General features: G+C 41.1%; 1 protein-coding gene across 2 annotated transcripts in view; it reads right to left on the bottom strand.

The window, feature by feature from the left end:
• Positions 1-20,210, bottom strand: part of LOC101473284 (calcium-activated potassium channel subunit beta-4) — a 40,510-nt gene extending 20,300 nt beyond the window's left edge. Inside the window, exons 1-2 of one of the 2 annotated variants that reach the window (XM_004564850.3) lie at positions 19,822-20,210; positions 12,820-12,990 (exon numbers count right to left, since the gene is read on the bottom strand). In XM_004564850.3, the coding sequence (XP_004564907.2) occupies positions 12,820-12,990; positions 19,822-20,052 (402 nt within the window). In that variant the 5' untranslated portion in view covers positions 20,053-20,210. The remainder of the gene's footprint in view (positions 1-12,819; positions 12,991-19,821) is intronic. The other variant, XM_004564851.3, reaches the window with a different exon arrangement.
• Positions 20,211-22,198: the final 1,988 nt, after the last annotated feature.

The raw sequence follows: 22,198 nt of genomic DNA, 5'->3' as shown, positions 1-22,198 counted from the left end.
CCCCCCTTTCCATATTTTTATAATTCATCTGTTTAACTTCAGTCTGTCATCTTGTCATCTGTAGTGGTTAAATAAAGTACCTGCTTTTGACCTGGAAACCAAAGAAATCCTATTTGTAGGAGCAGTGGCTGAAAATCACTTCATGTGTGATTTTAAAGAATATCACAATGTTCGGTTAAAGTTTGCACTAAATTCTGCGCTGGATCCAGATTCAATAATTAATGAAAACACTATTAAATAAAAATAAGCACCTCATTTTTTTTTTAATGTTGACTGATCATCAACATTCAACCTGATTCAGGTTCTTTGGAAACTTCGACACCTGCACAAGAACTTCAAATTAAATTACTTGAGACACGCTTAAGATTTCTCTAAAGCACCCAGAGACAAAACTGGCCATTTACCACTTGTCAAAGATCAGTTAAGGTCCAGGAATTGAGTAAAGTATAAACTAGTACAGTTTAGGTAGAGGTCGAACACACTTGTTAGCACACAAATGTCTGAACGGCCTCAGTTGAACATTTCCTCTGAGGCAGAGGAGAGGTGGAGAGAGGTAGCGTTTGTCCGCAGGGGCAGTGCCTCCTGGCTGGGCAGGAAGATACTGACAACTGCCTCCCACCTCCACTGCGTCCAGGAGCTCCAGAAGCTGCCTCATCACAGTTAATTAGTTTAACTTAGCATGACACACACACACACACACACACACACACACACACACACACACACACACACACACACACACACACACACACACACACACGTCATTATTGCTGTCGTCATTCTTCAGTGATTATATTAAATGTTTTTTTTCTGTCTCCATGAACCAAATATACTTTCATAAATTAATAGTTCGGCTTATTTCTGTTGACCTCTCCAGCTGCTCTGAGATTTGCTGTATTTGTAAGCTCCAAATGTCCTCATATGAACAGAAAAATGAAAAATGTTTGCTGCCTACTTCTTTGGGATTAAAGCATAAAAAGGTCAGTATTAAAACACAACACCTGCACTCTTTTAAAGCCCCGAGCAGCATAGATGTAATGCCTTCCATGAAACAGAGCAGACTGCTGAGTTATATCTGTATATCTCATGACTGATCAAAAAGCACAAGGTAAAAAAAAAAAAAAGAATCATATGTGTTTCAGTGTTATAAGTTTATGAGTAACCGCAGTACATTTATGTAGGGAGGACCAAAACTGGCCATATAATAAATAAATTTTTATATACAGAAGATGAACCACCAAATTTTAAAAGAATAAATTAATACAAAATAAATGATAAAAACAAAAAAATTATATCATAAAAAGGTAAATCAATGCCAAACTAAATGAAACATGATAAAAGAAATGTAATATTTTGAGTATTTAATTGCATTCATTTTATAACTGGGTCATTTATTTCTTATTGTATTTATTTATATTTGAGTTTTTAAATTATATTATTTTGACATATTTGATCTGCCATATTTAAGTAGAGTCTAGTTCAAATCATTAGACTTCACACAGGCCTAGAGACCAGTTGGTGAACCCCTGGCAACCATCAATAATTAAAAATAATTTTAAAGAAATTTTTGACATTAAATAATTAGAAAAAATAAAAGTTTTAGACACCTTTTAAAAGATTCCGGTAAAATCTGTTTCCTTTGGCGTTGTGTTAAATGTCCTCATACTGATAGAAAAATGAGAAAACACAAAGTCTACAGAGCAACCTTTTTGCTGGTTATCTTTAGAAATTATTAGTTTGGGGTCAAAGTTCATTATTGATATTAAAATAATGCAAAAGGTAGGACTTTGGGTGGGGAGATTATTACAAAACATGCATGTATGTGTGTGCAGCTGCCCTCTGGTTACCTGCAGCTCTTGTCATTTACATTTATGACATAATTAAGTCACAGACGAGGAAATTACTCGGCGAGTAATTAGCTGAGTGAAACCGCCCACCTGCCTTCATCTCCTTGCTTCCTTCCTCTCTTTGCTGTCACACTGTGTTCATGTCATCGCTTTATTCAGCTGCCAAATCCTCATTTTACTGCTCAAAACACACGATTTAGAGCCGATTTGTTCGCTACATGACAGAAACCGGAGCAGAGAGGGAGTGTTAAATCAATCTGCCTAACAGGAGGGGAGAGTGAGACGTTTCTTCTGCTGCTTGTCACAGAGAAAAATCAGAGTAGATGTGCAGTAAACAGCTCAATGACTCCTTAATCACCAACACAGCACACACTTATTCTGCTAAATAAAACCTGCAGTTTCCAGTGGGTGCGTGCAGCAGCCTTCTGCGTAAACATATGTGACCAGAGCTGCAGCTCACCTTAATTCAGTCTGATTAACAGTTTAATCCAACAATACAAAAAATGGAGCGTTAGCTATTTACATCAGGATTAACATTTGTATTAAAGGAGAACGGGGTGAATTTAGTGGCATCTTGATTTGAAATGGAAACTTCAACTTCTGTGGGTGAAAAATAAAGACAACAGCCAAGAGCTGCTGTTCCTCTAACGTCCACTAGAGGCTCGATATGGGCTCAAAATGTGGTCATAAATATTTTGTACTTGTAAATCACCAAAGTTGATTCTGTCCATCTGGACGTAGCGTTTTCTGGGAGAAACGTTTCGTCACTCATCCAAGTGACTTCTTCAGTCTCAGCTGACTGCAGGTTTCCCCAATCTTATAAACAGTACATTTGCATAATGACTGAAACCAGCCCACTGAAGGAACAATGGGCTGTGAGGCCCATACTTAAGATAGGTACATAAGAAGGTGTTAGCAAGGAAGCCTCGGCGAAAGCTAATGATGTGCAGCCACCCTCACCTTCAAAGTCAAATACTACTCAAATTGCTACAACTGAACAAATAGCCAAGGACATTGCAAGTATTTACGCACACTTAAGGAAACCTCCGAGACACAAGAGAGCAAACCCAATGCAATTCAAACTGCTACGAGGGCAGTGGAGGCTAAGTTAGGGGATATTGGCTACTCGCTTAAGCAATGCCGAGTCTTGCCTGGATTTCCTTGAGGATGCCAGCAGAGCACTAAAGGAAAATTCTCCTGCAACTAGTGACGAAGTGAACGCTCTACGACAGGAATTACACCACCTCGAAAACAGAGGACGGAGAAACCACCTGCGCTTTGATTGCTTTCCAGAGGGCTGCAAGGGTATGGACGCACAAAAGAGCGGCATTTAATCCCTGTAAAAGGCTGTTACACGAAAGGAAGATCAAGTTCTCCCTACTGTTCCCAGCGTTGCTTGTGCTGAAAATGACGGAGGGCAGACGTGAGTTTATCGACCCAAAAAAAGTCCAGGACTACATTCTGTCTTTACCTTAAGGGAATTATTTACAGTCAAGGGCTTGGATTTAAAAACTGCCCCTTTTTGCCATAGCGTAATTAACATGCCATTGAATAACAGGCCTTGGCTGGTGCTCAGTTATAGTATTTAAAATTATTGATATATTTTGCACCTCCTAACTGTTTAAGTTTCAATATTATAGGGTCTCACGCTTTGATTTGATTTATTCACTTACTTTAGTTTTGAGAATACGACGCAATCTGCTTGGTAGAGAATCTCACTAAGACTATTAAAAACTGTCTTTCAAGGGACAGTTCTAACCAACCTGCACAGAGGTGTGTTCTGGGAGCTAAGTCCTGAAATGACTGCTCTGCTCACAATGCATTGACTTGGTATGCTGCTGCTGCAGGCAACGGGTCCTGTTTATTACTGTTTGACTGGTTAGAGTCACGGACCATAAAGTTTATGTTTTGCTTTTGGGGGCTCCTGGCCCACCTGAGGGTAGCTAGTGTTCTCTGTCACCCCAGACGTATTTGCTTAAATGTTTATCAGTTGTTATTTTTATTTACTTCCATATTTTATTTATAGCCTATTTTATTTATAGCCAGCCATCCATATATTGTCCACTCGGTGTTGAACTCCTGGTTTTAATAATATGTTACCCCACTGTTATATGTCCAATACAAAATGCATGATGGCGAATAAGCACCAAAGGCCCTTTACCTTATTGACCTGGAATGTAAAGGGCCTTAACCATCCAATTAAAAAAAAGAAAATCATTACATTTATCAAATCAAAAAAAGCTCACATTGCCTTTCTCCAAGAGACTCACTTGTCCCCCCAGGAGTTGGATAAACTTTGCCGTGATTAGTTGGGTCAGGTATTTTTTTCATGTCAGAGTCAGAGTAGGGGTGTAGCAATTTTGATTCATAAGCAGCTACAGTTTAAATGCACCCGGATGGTTAAGGATGTAGATGGGTGGACATTGCTACTCTTGGCTGAGATTCAAGATTTCAAGATTTTAATCAATATCTGTGCACCAAATGTTGACAACCCTACCTTTTTGGTAATTTGGAATGTATAATTAGCTATATGGGTGATTACCCAATCCTGATAGCAGGGGACTTCAATTTGGTAGTGGATGATAACTAGATCATAGCACTCCCTCACAGCGACACTCTAGATCAGCTTCAGTTGCTCTTAAAATGTGTAGGAACTTGGGTTTAGTAGATGCATGGAGAGTATTCAACCTATCCACAAGAGATTACACCTTTTATTCTGCCCCCCACAATGCTCCGTCGAGGATTGATTATTTTCTTATGTCAAATTTTATTATGCCCTGAGCAATGTCTTGTTCTATTGGAGGTATACACTTATTTGACCATGCCTCGGTGCTCCAGCATCTGACCTCATTTGGTAGCCGCTTCAAGTCTCCCAGATGGAGGCTAAACTCAAGCCTTTTGCATGATTCTAACTTTCTTCAATTCTCCACTAAAGGAGTGAAGAATGGAGAGCTTCCACCTGAAGCGGGATCTGTATCTGTTCAGAATAAAAGGATTAGGTTAAAACTTAGAGTGGGACAGACATTGGGGTCCTGACAAGCGCTGTCAGAGATCACAGAATACTGTTCTGCTGTTATGCTGAGGCAATTTTTACATGTTGTGATCTGTATTTAAAGTGGACTGTAGTGTTCTGGAAAATTCAATAAAATGTTAATCCCAAAAAGAAAAACCTTTCATACACGTATTGACTGAAACTCAGTTTACACTGACCTGGTTCATCAGTCATGCCTTTCCTTTCTCTCCGCTGAGCAACTAACTTTACCTCACGTGTCCCGTGTAACATGTGATTCAGGGCTGTGCGTTATCTCATCTGTTTCTTACAGTAATGCTAATTAAGTTGACTCCTAACTGTGGGCCCCCAAAAAACTGAGACAACTGTAAAATAGGCACACTCGATAGGCACACTTTAGAGAAACCACCATCAATTTCTTGGCACGTTTCAGGCCTCTGCAGGTTGTGAGGCCTTTTAGTGATAAATTTTAGGACAGAAGGCAGAGTATTTAGAGACTTCTGATGGCTTTCCTGGATAATGAACTCAGGATGAAATGATTCTGGTATTTTTAGTGTCCAGTGAAACAGCGGAGAGATTTCAGCCTACAAATTGACAACACAATCTCTTTTTAAGGGCTGACTAAAGTTTTCTTGATTCTTGACTATATGGAAAAATGTCCTCAATCTGTGTCTTTTCAACCACGATGGAGTGACCTTTGGCACAAGTGATTATCAAGAACCTTGGAGATCATCAAACTACACTTTAAATTCATGGCTATGAAACTCCCCAGATCACAGTCTGATCCAGAATCTATTTAAAAAGCCCACAAACCAATCACTTGATGAGACAGGAAGACATGTCCATCAATCAGCATCCAGCACACCACAGAGAGTCACAGTGACGAAGAAGTCACGAAGAAGTGCCATTGCTGTAAACACTGACTCTGTGCATATATTTGATTTATTCCCCCCCCCCCCCCCCCCCCCCAAAAAAAAAAAAAAATCTTTGAAACATTTATGATCGTTCTTCACTAAATCATACGTCATACGATGCAACATCTAACTGACCCGACACGTTTGGTTACAGATGTGGACATCAGTGGAAACATTTGCAGCAGGACCAGTCAGTGCCGAGAAGTAATCCTGCCATAACACCAACATCTGCAGAGCGCTGTGCTGAGATATTACCGAGCTGCAGCGAAGCCAAAGCTGCTTTAGTTTGTTGCTAAGACTTTAGAGTCGGATTTCTGCACTCATGAAATACTTTATGGGCTGGACACACACACACACACTCACTAATGTAACCAGCCTAGCTTGGATTGGCAAACTCCATTAAATTTGAACTGAACAGTGTGTGTGTTTGACAGAAAGCCAGAGGGACACTGTGAGTTTGGACTGATGAAGTGCACACAAAGAATAAAACAGAGCAGGACAGAGAAATTAATCAAACACATCAATCCATCACCATTATGACTTCATAACTTTCAGCTGGATAAACTTACAAAGACCAGGCAGAAACATTTTTTTATGTTATGCATTAAACACTCCCCTAAATTCAGGAGTGGCTCTGTAACTGAACAACCTTGAAGAATGTCTCTTTGTCCCTGCTGCGGCTTTAATCCAGATCCGTCTCACATTTAAACAGGTCTGAACATTACAGGCAGACGTCTGGGGTCATTTCTGTGAGAATCTGCTAATAATTGCTTGATTTCTTTCAGTAGCTCCTCCCATAACTGTGTTTATATCAGCATGTAATAGCAAAGCGTCAGCAGTTTGAGGTTTGGAGGTTTCTCATTTCTTCCCCACCTTCAACTTTTCTTTATATGCTTGTTAATGTTCTCCTGGTCCTGGATTTTTGGACCCAGAGATTTTGCTTTGTTGACTTTTGTTGAATTTTCATTCTAATGTTCTTTTTGCTTTTGAGTTTATTTATACTCATCCTCATGTCCTGCTTTGAGTTCATTCTGTTTAGCCTCTTGTTATTTCTGTCCTGTTTGTATGGTATCCCACTGGTGTTCACAACTTACAGCAAGCCCAAGAAGTGAAAATGGGACATAAGCAGAGATGTTATAAGAGACAGACATAGCACTCCTGAAATAAAAATTTAGGAAATGCAGGTCGAAGTAAAACTCCCAGGGGAAAAATGTTTTTCAAACATTTAATTTGGATCAAACCTTTTAAGTGTTTGTATTTTAAGATGAGACTTCCCTGGTGGTTCTATAGATTTAGTTTTATTTCCTGGTGACTACTCAAATAAAAATTAGCACTGGGAGGAATTTCAAGATGGCTGCCTATTTATGACATCTTGTTCTGGAAAGACTTTGACATAAGCTACATGAAGAAAAGTACTGGGCTACTCTCACATTACACCCACAGGAGCTGCTCAACCATGGAAACCCACGCCATGAAGCTCCTAGTGCACAGTTTCTGTAATGATGATAATGACAGAAGAGGTTTGGAGATCTGCAGTTACTGAGTCAGTAGAACATTGGAAACCTTTACATTCTGCTAACCCACTGAGTACTTGTGGACCCCAAAGTGTATCACCATCACCAGAAAAAACAGGAAGAGTCAATATCCACACACTCTGCCCTGCAGATGACATTATATAGAGTTAGATTGCAGAAAGCTGATTGGTCGTTGGATGGTTTTCATGTTATTGTGCTATAGATCTGACTGGCAGCACAAATTTCTGTAAGAAATTAAAGAAAGTTAGGCGAAAAACTTGACATGGCATTGGATATAATCCAGACAGAACCAACAGGGAACCCATCTAAACAAATTCCATCTTTAAAAGCACCTCTGGTTCAGCTCATTTTCTTCATGACCTTTCAATGACAGACTGGGAACCTTAATTGCAGTTGTGTCTAAAATGGATGTTGTGGCTGTAAAACAGCTGAAGAGAGATAGAAGAAGAAGAAGAAGAAGACAGACACTCTGAGTTAATTGGTGTTGTGTCTATGGGGGGGGATTACTTAATGGAGCCACCTGTGGACCAAATGACTGACATGACATTAAGATCAACAGCAGCACAGGCCAACTGAATTTGTTCATGTAAAGCAAAGGCAGGAAAACTGAGGTGCTTTAAGAATAATGCAGTAAACAGAAGTCAAATCAATATCTGCACATCTGAGGATTACAGATAGCTATCATCAGGATTTTATCAATACTGGCTCCATTGATCTGTATCAGTACTTATCAGTATTCTTAATGTAATGGGACTAAAATGCAACAGTCTTCTCCAAGCTCTCCAACAACCTTCCTGCTGCACTTTTCATGTCACCTTCAGAGATTTAAATTAGGAAACGGAGAGCATATCCAGCCACATATTTGTTTTCACACCTGCTGAATCAAGTGAACACGGCGCTTGGATTTACGCAGTGATGCACGAACACACACACAGTAATGTAGGCACACACGTAAGAGATTGTCAGGTTTTAATTAAAGCTGCAGGTCTGAGTCGTTATCTGATCAGAAACACCAGCTTATCAGTTCGTGGTTAAACACAAGCTGAGAGCTAGACATGCCCAACACACATATTTCACTTCTGCTTTTGTGACAATTCTCAAACCACGTCATAACCAGAAGCAACCCAAAATCACAAATGGCCAAAATGACCTTTCTTTTACCCCACGGTCCTTACGAGGTCTGAAAATGACACGAGTCCTCATGAGAATAGCTGGGCGAGTACACTTAAATACACACGCTGAGTATAAAATCTCTTGCAGCTCATTTCTCTGCTCGTGTCATCACAGTTCATTTCTCCTCCAACAAAAATGAAATGAACTCCTGACCCCAATAAACATGAAGTGGTTCAGCAGGTGTGCATCACTTTGTGTATCTGCAGCCGGTGTGTGCGTGTCGTCTACAATAACCTTCTGAGAGGTTACCAAACAGACATATCGATGCGTCTCGCCTGCTCGTCTGAGATCTGCTGTGGCCCTGAAGACACATTCTGCCGATATGTCATTTATTAAAATCATGATTGGCTAAAATCCCAGCGCTGTCTTTTTTTATACCCCTGCAGAGCTAGCAGCACACAGCCTTTTATCGTTTCATCTGCCTTTACAATGAGCTGAAGTCCAAACAGCTTCAGAGAGGAAAAATATCACGACAAAGTTTCACAATCTTTGTCGTCTGAGACCACATGAAAGCTGCTTAAGACAGCTGTGGTTCAAACCATCTATTACTGCACTGCCCCAAACCATATGCTCTATATAAAAGACACACCAGCACCCTGATCACCCATCTGCTGTGGACATTTGGCCATTTGAAGCCTAAACTTTAGCATTTTGAGCACCAGAAAGAGCCAGAAGTGACCGTATTTGAACAAGAAGCTGGAGTGCTAAGTTATCAGCTGATGTCAGCTGGATCTATCCATCGACTGCATGAATTACAGACACAGAACTGAAAAACTAAATACGTGTTTTTGTGTTGGTTGATTGTTTTTTTGTTTTTCTTGTGTTTTTACAAAATTAGAAATGTGAAAATTCCAATTTTTTGAATGTTTGTAATTTTGTAATTTCTACGTTTTATACATTTTTACAGTTCTTAAAAAAAATCCTTCAAATGTTATCAAACTTCCATTCAGGGTTTTAACCATGTTAAAATGTTCATAAAGACAGCTTGATAACACCTCCTTGAAGTTCTAATAATCTAGTCATGGGAGTTCCATACGCCTCCTGTTTATGAGGGACAGCCAGTCTGAGGAAATTTACAGCTCACTTCAGACTGAGGGCCTGCACCAGTGTATGATAAAGAACGGTTATTTTGAACTGTGGATCAAGCAAAGCTGCTGTTTTAAAGTCCAAGAACAGAAATACGGAGCTGTTGTTGGTTTCTCCTTGTTGCTGAACATAGAGTAAAATTCAAATTTCAACCATAACCGTCTAACTGCAAATTTTCCACACAAACTCAGCACTCAAAGAGGTTTTTAATCACAAAACACTGTATTCTTTAAGTGCTTTCTAACTACTGCACTCAGACTCACACACTTAAACTTGTTCACTGGAGGAGCCCGGGATCAAACCACCACCCCACTGTTCCAATCACCGGCCCCATGTTAAGCCATGTGAAACATGGCGACCGTACAACCAGAACCCAGCACTGGTATTATATTCAAACAGCACTCTGTGTAGCACGTCTCTGAACACTCAGTTTCATGTTTTTTTTTTCCTCTTGGATCTTTCTGATGTCACACAAAGATATAACCCTAAGATGGTCATCTTGGGCACAGAAGCCCTGCCCACCTTCTGTGCTGTCTTATAGCTTATTTGAGACGAAGGAGCTGCTTGAGGCCCAGGATAAGATATGGCTTATTTTTAACTATGAATCATACAAAGCTGCTGTAAGAGAGTCTGAAAACAAACCCGTGGAGGAGGACGTGAGCACCAAATGAAATCATATTTCATTCGGTGCACCTGTCTGTTTATGATCGCTGTATACCTGTGTGTGTGTGATGCACACGCGCTTATTATTCCCGTTATGAATCTGGATGTTTACATTGAGGAATCTGTGAGGAGCTGATGACGCTGTGAGGCAGGCTGAGGACCCGCCAACAAGCTCATTTTTGTCTTTTTGCCAACATGTTAACGATGTTTTGGTCTTGAAGGAGACGGAGCAATAAAGGTTTTATATTTGAAGCGAGGAACCCTCCCCTCCAACCCTCGCCCACCCTTTTTTCAGTTACATGTAAAGGTCACCCAGCCGACGAGCGGTGCGACATCCGTCCTTTTCCAATTTTCAGCCTCTCTCTCTCGACATTAAAGGATTTCTGAATGAAGCGTGACTTCTCTCTCTCGCACTCTCTCCGTTTCTCCATCTCCACATCATGGGTTGCCATGGCGACTGAGCAGCATCGATGACGCCCCGTCTCTCCCCTCTATATTTACTCTGTTGCTGTAGCGACGACCCAGGCATGCACCAAAGAAGAAGAAGCAGCAGCAGCACAGACTTCTGTGTTTATCTCTGTTACTGTTTGATTATTTTGTTGCATATTGTCCTTTTGGCCCCTCGTGGGGGGTTTTCTGCACTATTTATCCAAATTTATGTGGACCCATCCAGATTATGCAAGCGTATCATTGCTATGAAAGATTCAGCTGTTTTGGTTTCACCAGATATTGAACCTGACTACATGGATGTGCTTTCTTTCATGACCCACACAGCTAAAGTGGAAACCCGGAGGGGTTCAAACTGTAAACAGCCAGCCCTCAGACCCGGAGTCACGCAGCTGTGCAGTGTTTACCATCAGCTGGTTGTTAATGGCGCTCTGAGTCCTTCATTCACACAGTGAGCGGATCTGTTTAGGTTCACCTCTGACTTTAGATGCTGCGATACAAAAACAATCAGACTGAAAATCTCCTGACACTCAGATGGAACTAAAACAGCAAAATATGGCAAGATCACTGCAACACTTCCATTTTTTCCTCATTTCAGCCATTTAACCTCTGACCCACTGAGGCATAGACCACCTTTTATCAGGGTACTCAAACTACTTACTTTAAATCTGCCCTAAATCTGCTGTTTCAGTGGTGACGTTCATATGAAACATGGCCAAAGATTTAAATAATGTGGCTACAGTTATACCCATTAGCTAAATGTTAAGTTTCACATCAAATTTCCAGTCTTGGGTCTGTATGATGTCACCAAGAGCAGATATCCCTAATATGGTGATTGCCTGATATGTTGTTGCTGCCATTAAAACTCAGACAGTTGTTTGTGTTCATCCGGAGGCGGCGTTCTCAGTGAACACAATCAGCTTTCCCGGATTATTGCATTTGCCTCAAGATATTACAACTTAGGGGTGTTCGTGCAGTACAAATACCACTGTAGAGTACTCAGAGTACTTCATTTCTGAGTAATTGGCAGCCTCACTGTTAATATTTTGTAGTTTGAGCTGCTGTAAATCTCCACATTTGGCAGCAGGAATTAAAGCTTTTCACTCTTCACTCATTGTGATGCTAAATGAAGGGTCAGTAATTAAGCTTGTAGTGAAATCTCTCACACCGTCGGTGAGGTGAGGTGTATTGTACTAAAATAAATGATCTGTGAAAAGAGAGACTGGTAAATCAAATTTTAAGCACTCGTATGAGCTTACGTGTTATTTCATGACACGATGATTATCGTCCATAATCATTCAGACATTTTGAATCCAACAGCCTTGGTTTTCAGGTCTGCCCCAGTTCAGATGTGTAATAGCAACACTGATTCACAGTGCAAAGCTTATTAGTTTCATTTAAAGGCTGTAAAACTGGCCTTTAAAAGCCAGCCTTTAATACAAAGCTAGCACTGGCATCAGTCAAATATGAGACTTTGAGCCTGGAGATCTGGACAAACCAACGAATCCTGAAAAACACAAACAAACCGAAGAACAACTGTCCTGACTGCAAACTGTACAACTTTTTGACTGAAACCTGCTGTTTGGTCTCTGGGCTGTAGAAGAAGACCCAGTTCTAAACATTAGCAATAGCCCTCAACCAAGTGCACACAGTAAGTGAACAGGAAGTGATCTGAAAGTAGCAGCAATGCTTCCAAAGGTGAAGATGATGTTAAAGGTCGTGTGGGCAATCTGATCACAAACGTTCAAAAAGGCTGGCTGTTGATTTGTCTGATATAAGAGCTGGAACAGCTGATTTTTTAATAAACTATTTCATCCACAGAATGAGCTGTCATATGGGCTGAAAGGATTAATCAATGAATCAATTAGCTGACATTAAATGCTTCAAACTGGAGAATACAGCTTATCTGATGTGAGAGCTAATTTAAAAAGTAAATGAAGGAAATAAACAGGTTCAATAAAATCCTCTTTAGCGCTGAAACACGATGAGCGTCTCTGTTTTAATGACCAAACAGCGGATACAAAGTAGTTCGGACTATCAGGACAGCAGCTCAGCATCATCAGAGCCTAACTGATAAAGAAAAACATTATAAAAAACATGCCGCTCACGCCTTCACGTCACACGGTAAAACGAGGTGTCGTTACCTTTGGGTTGAGGACCAGCTGCTGCTCGTCAAAGTGCAGCAGAGCCACAGAGTTGGACTCGGAGTTGTTGACAAAGATCTGCAGGCAGGGGTAGAGCGACGTTCCCTTACAGTCTGCTCCACATGTGAACACGCACTCGAACATCTCTTCCGGATGCAACACCGACACCACCTGCAAGAGGGGGAGCACACGATTAGTGATGGATATGTTAGTGGACTGCGTCGATTCTGATAGCTGATTCGTTGAAAAATAACATCTTTTACTGGTAATTTTATTTGAAATATACATATTTGCTAATTGTCCAATTTTCTGTGAGGTAAATTTGAATGTTTTGTTTGGGTTTTTAACCGAAGGTTGGATTAAGGTAAAAATAACATGATTTGAATGTATCATGCTGATTTGAAGGCCTGGGAGGAAAAATGTGTTTAGGATGAGTTTTAAAAATGGACTGTTGAGGTGACTGTTTAACATGCAAAGACAGTTTATTCTATAACCTTTGGGCAGCGATAGAGAATCCTGTCCCCTCTGAGTTTCCACTTAGATTTCTGTATATGTAGCAGCAGTTGGTTAGATGACCTGAGAGCTCGGGGTAAATACCATTTAAGGATTTAAAAACAAATACAGGAACTCTGACTCAGTGGAGCTTATAGGACTTGATGGTGCAATCCTTTGAGTAATCAGCACTGCTTCCTGCCTGGGGTCCTTAGTGGGTGAGCAGTAACTGCTTCATTAGGGTCATCAGATGGGCATCTTCCATCCTCAGTATTTCATTGATTTTATTTCCACAATACCTCCAGAGGACTCAACATGACACCTGGCGTCCTTTTTCTTGATCCACAACCAGTCACTACTTCGCTCAGTGCCCTCGCACTCCCATCCTCTTCAGGAGTTTTGGTCTTGACAATAAGCCCTCTACACTCAACCTCCACAGCAAGATTCTGCCTGAGCTGCTATTATGACAAGCTTTCCCATTCATATGGCTCTTCAACTCCAGATTCCCAAAGTACCATTAGTTCCAGAATGTCTAATATCTTCTGCAAAGCTGATCGCAACATGAGGTCTGGCCTGAGATTAGTTATTGTTCCTATCAGAAAGACCAGTGTGATCAGGGTTGACCTGCATCTTCCAGGGTTATGCTTACTCTTGCCGATGACTTCACAAGAAGTTCTCCTGCTCTCATGAAGGGAATGAGGCTTGGTATTCAGACCACTGTAGGAGCGAGGGCATTGGCGTCAGTTTTCCTTCCTTATGAGATAATCACCATTTGTTGCAGGACCTGGTTGTGGAAGTTGTACATTTCTAGGTGTTGTGGCCTTGGGACAGGCTTTTTTTGCCTGAGAGTTGCTGGAGTTTGGCAGAGAGCATACATATGGTCGTCTCCACTTCACTAATGGACGTTTTGGGCTGTAGGGAGGATATTGTAGGTGACTCTGATTATAAAGCTGAGTCTGCTTCCTTCCATTTTCCAGAGATCCTTCCAGTTGAGCTTGTGATGTTTCAGTTTTTCCCAGCTGGTTCACTGGCCCAGCATCGGAGATGGACTTGTGCCACATTGCTCAACTTGTCCCAAATCCAAGTCCTGTCCTGTCCTGCTGAACGTGTCCAACTACATCTCCACGCTCGAGAGGAGACTGTGCTTTCTGCACAGCCTCTGACGGAGTCCACATCCTTGCAGTGGGAGCAGCAGCTCTCTTGAGGCTCAGTCAGCATCAGTTTTTAGTAAACACTTATATCTGTGGGAACTTTTGTTCATGCAGCTTTTAAAAATGTGTGGACACAGAGTACAGTCTAAATCTTTTATATGTCTGGATGTTAATGATGAGCGATGGCGGAAACTTGTCTACCGGCTCATTACTGGACTCAAACAACGACCTCAGGCATGAAAATAAATATCAATGTCCATGAGAAATAATCAGTCAGTCTTTGCAGATCTGATAAAAGTCAGACCGCTTCATCACTCAAGAGGTCACAAAGCTGCAATAATGTCGAACCATCGTGATTGATGTGTTATTAAGCAATGGATCAGTGAATGACAGAGCAGACGTGCTCTCTGCCACATGACTTTGGACTTCCAGTCTCCATAATGCATGAACATTATTCCAAAATGATGCAATAAGCTAAAAGCCAAATAAATCAGGCCGGTATGAATTCATCATCCACAGTAAACAGCTGGGAGTGCAGGCTGTGGCTGCCTGTAATTTATACCACGAGAAGTCCCAATGGCTTCAAAACGCTGTGCAAACACTTTTAACGATCCAGAGCGGAAAGTGATGCAGCACGAGCGAACCGAAACAGCTAAAGGTGGACGCTTTGTCCTGACCAGAGATGGGCAGTAACGCGTTACTTGTAACGCGTTACTGTAATCTGATTACTTTTTTCGAGTAACGAGTAAAGTAAGGGATTACTATTGCAAAAACGGTAATTAGATTACCGTTACTTTCCCGTAGGAACGCTGCGTTACTGCGTTACTAAGAATGTCTCACGACAGTGACGTAAGCGAGTGCGCCGTTAGTGACAACAGCTGTGTGCAGATCAACAATGGATCACATATCGATTGTGGGAGAGAGTATGAGCGTGCAGCGTGGAAGTACTGACCTTACTTTGAGTAGAAAATAGGTTTAAATGTTAAACTCATTTATTCAACTCAGAGAATGGTGCATATAATTAAATTTTTGCTTGATGCATAAAGTTAAAAGATTAAAACTGATAAAACAAGTTAAAAAAAAAAGAGACTTTTCCATTTGATTACATTTTGTATGATGGATTATGTAGAAAAAGTAGAATTGGGCTGAAAGATCTATCTATATTTATCACCTGTTCAGGTTGTAAATCGTGTTTTTAAAAAGTAACTAAGTAACTAAGTAATTAATTACTTTTGAAAATAAGTAATCAGTAAAGTAACGGGATTACTTTTTTGGGGAAGTAATCAGTAATTAGTTACTGATTACTTTTTTCAAGTAACTTGACCAACACTGGTCCTGACAACAAAAATCTAAATAAATGACTAACTCAATCATTAAAGGCCTCAGGCTGCTTGAGCTGTGATTTCAAACAATATGTTTTAGTTTCTGTCAAAACTAATGGTCATGTTTTTTTCTTCTGCCATGTACAGCAAGAAGAGGAATGTTTGAACCCAACGAGAAGTTATTTAAAGGGTAATTTTGTATTCTGAGAGCAGCAGGAGCTCTAAATGGAAATATTGATTCATTCAATCTAATTTATCCATTTTAAAGACGGAGAATCCGTGACCAGGATATCTGAAGAAACACTGAGATTTACGAGTTGTTATTTGGGAAATTCAACGTACAAAACCTGCACAGCTGTCTTGATCTCATTCAGGCTTGTTGCCATTTTTCTGTCACTGGTTCTCTGGCTCCGAAGCAGGAGAATGCTGATTGGCTTTACCAACTGGGGAAACAGCTGCCAGTGAGCAGAACACCAGACCGACCTGCTGCATATGAATCGAAGAAAAAGTTTAAAAATGAAACAACTGAGATGTCTGGAAGGAGATTCAGAGACACCGTCTGTGACCAAAAAAGATTCCCCTGAAAATAATAGATGGATTCGCTACATGAACAAAAAGCTGAAACTAGAAAAACTGATTGGCTGCTTGTGTTTTCTCAATATGTTTCTGATGGCAGTGGAGTTTGTTAAGACTGAAGGTAATAGACGGAAGTTTGTCTCCCTTTCAGTAAAAATATCTCACAAAGTAATTATACTGCCTTCTTCTCACAGCAATCATCCCTCTGATTGCACAGTGGTGGCCTCCTATTCAGCAACAAGACAATGCAAAATAGCTTTAGAAGTTACCAAGATGCAGCTGCAGGTAAATTAGTCAGTTGAAGCATCAGAAAAGCAACAAAATGATGACGAACTTGTCAAAATGTTGACTCATTCAAGCTTGTCGTTTCAAATTCCTACTGGGTGTCTTCCTCTAGATAAAGGCTTAAAAGAATATGAACTTGCCCTTCTTTCAAAAGATATTCTGTGAAGCTCAAAATACTGTAAAACAGCATAAAGCACTCCAAGTTCCACCTTGAGCCCGGCCAATTTATAAGCAGGACGATATTATTGGCTACCAGCCGAAATTTAAAAAGGGAAAATAAAACACCCTTCAAAAACATTATACGTATCGCTGTCTTTGTCCACCAGAGGGCACTTAGGAACTTCCCTGCTAATAACACGTGTTGGAACTTAAATAAATATGTACACATAACAAATATCAGAGAAGCCTGTTTATGTTTTGTGTGTCATAAAGAAAAAAACAATACCGGACAATATTTGAGAACATCGGAATTTTAAATCACTGAATATCTGTTTGATTAACCTGTAGTTCCATTCTAAAAGTTCCTCTGCATCTGAAAGTCTTACTCCCTGAGAAATGGGTTTGGTGAAGATAAACAATCTCAAGAAACGTCATATGGAACGAAGTTCCTCTCTAGAAATAAAAGTAGATTCTTAAATGATTGTTAATATAAGCTTTTGTCAATCTAGCGTTTAAGCTTGTGATTTGGCATTATATAAATAAAATTGAATTGAATTGAACTGAACTGAATAGTTAACAGCAAGAAAAAGACGATGAGCTTAGGGAAATGTTAAGGTCAGCCTTCTTTCTCTGAGTAAAAGCTTAACAAGGCTTTAATTTTGGCCGTGGTCCATCAATCTGGCAGGAAAAATAACCATCATCACTGCAAGGTCCATCCAAAAACATGGATTCCCACAATGGAAGGATTAAAGAATCTTACAGAACTTTGTTTGTAACTGGTTGGATCCACTAGAAACATCGACATCAAAACAACACAATGACAAGGTCAACATAACATTACTAGAAATGTAGGTTGCACCTTAAAATGTTCTAATTCTGCAGAGACAGTCACTGAAATTGAAGTTCAACTAAGGTTGAGTTATGCTTTTCTTTCTGTGTCTACACTGCATGAACTGCATGAGAAAACTGCAGATTTTACAAGTGGTATATTAGGGTTTTTTCTAGAACTCCTTCTACTACAAATTAGGAACTTTCCAAGCATAAAGCAGGAGTAAAACTTCAGCTGTGAAGGTTACCTTTGAAAAAAAGAAAGAAAGATCAGTTTAAGTGCAATATTTGGCTTTTCTAATGCATTAATACGTATTTTCTTTGTAAAAAACACAAATATAACAATGTCATTCTTTCTCAATATCCCATGTGTAGGACTTTCTCTGTGATCTTCTTGTAATTTATAGCTAAATACCAACTAATACCAAGTAGTTTTAGAGAGTTATGAGGATGGTTTCCAGGAAATGGAAGAGAAAATACCGAAAGTTAAAAATAATCCTCTGGGGGATAAAAAATGTCTGACTGCTGGGTATCCAGTTAGCATTTTCCAAATTTGAGGCTTAAACTAGAACTACAGCATGTTACCTGTGAGGTTAAAGTTAGCAAAACCTCAGACTAACATAGAATCTGGACTACAGATGTTAGACTCAGCTGTCAGAATGACTTTAATTTAGAAACAACAGCGAGGGCCGCGTTCACTGACAGACGACTGACAGTTTGTGTCAGATCACCTCGGTCAGACCGGCGGGATCCCCCTCACTGTCCATCAAAGTCTGATAACTGATGTGCATTAGAGTTTGCCCTCAGTTATTACTGGACACTTCTCGAGTGGCTGAAGGAGATTAGCACAGATAATCTGAGTCAAACTCACAGAAATCCTTCAATATTGATCTCAACACCAGGAATTCTTCGACATGGTGCTTCTCGTCAGTGTGTCAGTGCAACATATACTAGAGTAAATATGTCAGTGACTTTCTAGTAAACAATTTGGACTTTCCTAAAAACTGCAGCATAACAAAAGAGGCAAGTGGATCCTTTCACCTATAAGTAAAGCTGCAGCTTTGTCCAGTTAATGCATAGAATTTCAAAAAGCTGTGAATTCATTAAGTTCACATGATTAAAAACAGAAAAAATGCAAATACTGGACCCAGATCCACAGGAATCAACATTATTTTCCCTTAAATACTTTTTTTTGTCTGAATCAACATTAATACTTTATAAAATCTCCAATCATGCCGACGTGTCCCGATCCTGACTCCAAAATCTGGATATTGAGTATCGATGGAAATGTTTACTCCACCATCAGAAACGGGAGACCTAACAGAGAGTTGGCAGCCTGGAGGTGTTTCTCACTTTTATTGAACTCATGGTGACATACGTACAGTGGTGAGTTGGCTTAATGTGTCTACTCCACTCCGTGTGTGAGGAGAAACTAAGGAGACTGTAAATAAGTGCAAAAAGACTCCCACACTGAGCTGAAAGCAGACGAGTGCACATATGAAGAAAATAATGTCAGTATTATGTTAAAAACTGCATTTATTTTGGTCCTGACTTCACTTATTATTTTACTAACACTGAAGCACTCCTCTCTTTATCAACCACTAATACCACAGCTGATAATAACACACTTACACAGTCACATCACTAATTTAGGCTCCAGGTAAAGCCACCCTGCTGCCGCTGAGTGTTAGTAGCCTTATAGCAACACTACAGCAGACATATGTTTACTATTTTTCAGTACTTGTGATTGATGTACTTTTAATGTGTGTAATTAATCAGTTAAAGTCCTGGTTGTGTCAGCAGTTCCTGCGAAATGCTGAAATCCTTAACAGCTCTCAGTATCCTGCAGTAGGCTGCAAGTTATTTTTTTTCTTTTTATAGAAGAACTATTAATAGGCTGTGTGCTAAAATAATATTTTAAAGTGAAGTACTATAGACAGTCAAAGCCTGCCCTAGAAATGTATTGTGTGATATCAAAAGTATTTAACTGCAGCGTGTACTGAGTGCAGTAGCAGTACTACAGTAAGTGTGGTAGCAGCAGTCCTCACTAAAACTACTTCCACATAAACACACCTCTGAAAACCAGCACAGCGTGAACCCCGACAACAAACGACAAGAAAAGTCGGGTTCAGTGTGTATTTTAACTAATACTACCACTAACCTGACTACTACTACTACATCTACTACACCTCCTTGTACGGCGGCGGCTCCGGCAGCAGCGGCGGTGGCAGCTCGGAGCTGGCAGCCGGGCTCACCGTGCAGTTGGCCGGCTTGCTCTGGAGGCTCTGCAGGGTCGGGCTGAGCCAGCAGAAGCCCAGGATGAAGAGGCTGAGGATCCCGCAGGCGATCAGGAACAAGCCCAGCCGGATGCTCTTGTCCTCGGCCTCGGAGTACTCGTACGACACCCGGATCTTCGCCATGGCAGCCCCGCGGAGACCTCCGCCGGCATGGAGAGGAGGAACGGAGGAGGAGGAGGAGGAGGATGGATGCACGGAGGATGAAGGAGGGGAAAGAAGAGGAGGAGGCGCTGCTCGCTGTGTGCTGAGAAACTGTTGAGTTTAAACGCGACCGCTTTCGTTCTGTAAGCGCTTCATCTGTCCTCCCTCCTCCCCCTCTGCCTCTTTTATCGCCCACCTCACCCCAGCCTGCCCTCCTTCTCACCCTTCACCTCCCACTCTCCTCACTCTTCTCATCTTCACTGCAAAAGCCCAAACAACCCTGGAACTTTCTACGATAAAGGCTCAGCTCACCAAAATCACAACACACGCGCTCAGCGACGTGGCCAAAACTGTGTGGACACCTGTGTGGCCATCAGGTTAGACACTTCTGCACATAACTCTGTCAACAACAAGTCTGCTTTCAGCTGGTTTGGCGTCAGCAGCATGCACTGACGTCATAGCGAGTGATAACGTTATAAAGAGAAAGCAAAGACTGTATATAAACTATGGCCACTGTGTAGTTTTAATGTTAATGGAGCCAGATGTGACCACAGGGAAGAGGTCCAATCAGACCCAGACACCCACACTTCCCCCTCCAGCTCCTCAGAGAGGTCACAGGTCAGCTGAGAGTCTTTCCAGGGTGTCCTGTGTCAAACGAAGAGGTCTCCTCTTCGTTGGACCAATCCTGGTGAAGCACCTCAGCTGTCTCGTCTTGAGGTGGAGAAGCTCTGGGTTCTACTATGAGCTCCTCACCTCATCACATCTACAGAGGAAGCTACCCACAGCTGATGAAAGATCAAAGCTCCCTGCTCTTGAAAATCTAAAAGTTCAGATTTGTTTTAAATGGTTAGAGTTTCTTTATTGGTTATGTGTTTTTAAAACTGCATAAGACAGTCTTTGTTGTACTTGCACATAGTTTGGGATTGTATCTATGTCAGGTCTTAATGGGTCAGCAGTTCTTAACGGGTCAACAGCTTCTGGACAGGTGAACCTCCTTGGCTGGATTCTGTGGAGATGTGTGTGCCAAGATTCAGCAGCATTTCCAGAGCCCATCTCTGGAGATGGTGGAGAAACGTAGACGCGAGGTGCAGCAAAAGTGACACATTTGTGTGGACAGACTGCAGAAGCTTGATCCTTCTTAGCCATGAGTGTGGACAGTTTTAGCATGTGGTCGTCAGACTTTAGGGGTTTATTTGCAGAACTTAAGCTATAAGATTAGACGCATGTGTAATGGAGCCAAAGAGCGGCGCAAGGACGTCCAGCAGGAGTGTCGTGTCTGAGTTCAACCCTCCTGCTGAAAACCTTTCACTTTGGGAAACAGTTTGATGTCCTAACCTGAACTCTATCCAGCAGCGACTCAGGTGTCTACATACTTTTGGTCATGTGGTGCAGCCTGTGGCTACGTGGCATGTTTCTATGGTTTCATCTCTCTCTCTCTCTCTCTGCAGGTTGAGTGATGCTCGATCACTCCGGTGGCTTGATGATTCAATCCAGATCAGGTTTTATTTCGCCGCTGGCTCCTTGTTGTTCTCTCGCTGTTACATGCTGCATGAGATAAGCCTCTTAGCAGATCGAGAGAGCGCAACACTCTCAGAAACATCCTCTGTTTTTCTGGATGTTAGGTTTGCTTTCACACAGGAACTAATACCGGACTTATATCTATCTCAAATATCTGTCTCTCTCAGAAGTAGTGGAGCATCGCCAGTCTGGATTTAGAAATGCAGTAATTGAAAACATCCCACAGATGGTGAGACAGATGTGAGGATTTAGCTGAGATAACTGCGTATTCAGAGATGGAGTTAGTGTTTCCAGTTAGTTTCACTAGTTATGGCTTTGAGTGGCTGAGGCAAGCTTAATAAACACTCGTTTGGTCGGTTCACCATTATGACTCAGGCTGAAACAACTGGATTTCATGCCCATGGCAGACCTTCATGCCGTTGTTGCTCTGCTAACATGTAAAACGTAAAAGTATGACACGATTTACACATTTCACTTCATAGGAAAGTTTTTTTTGGTTGTGACTGAACAAAACCAAAACCTCAAAACAGAACACTGCATTTCCTGTGATGCCCACTAGGAGCTGGCTACAGTCTCGCTTGTTAAAATGTCTTTGCCATACAAATAAACA

This window comes from Maylandia zebra, linkage group LG17 (genome assembly GCF_041146795.1).
Source record: "Maylandia zebra isolate NMK-2024a linkage group LG17, Mzebra_GT3a, whole genome shotgun sequence".
NCBI lineage: Eukaryota > Metazoa > Chordata > Actinopteri > Cichliformes > Cichlidae > Maylandia > Maylandia zebra.
Note: the sequence above shows the minus strand (reverse complement) of the source record. Positions and strands in the feature narration are given on the sequence as shown.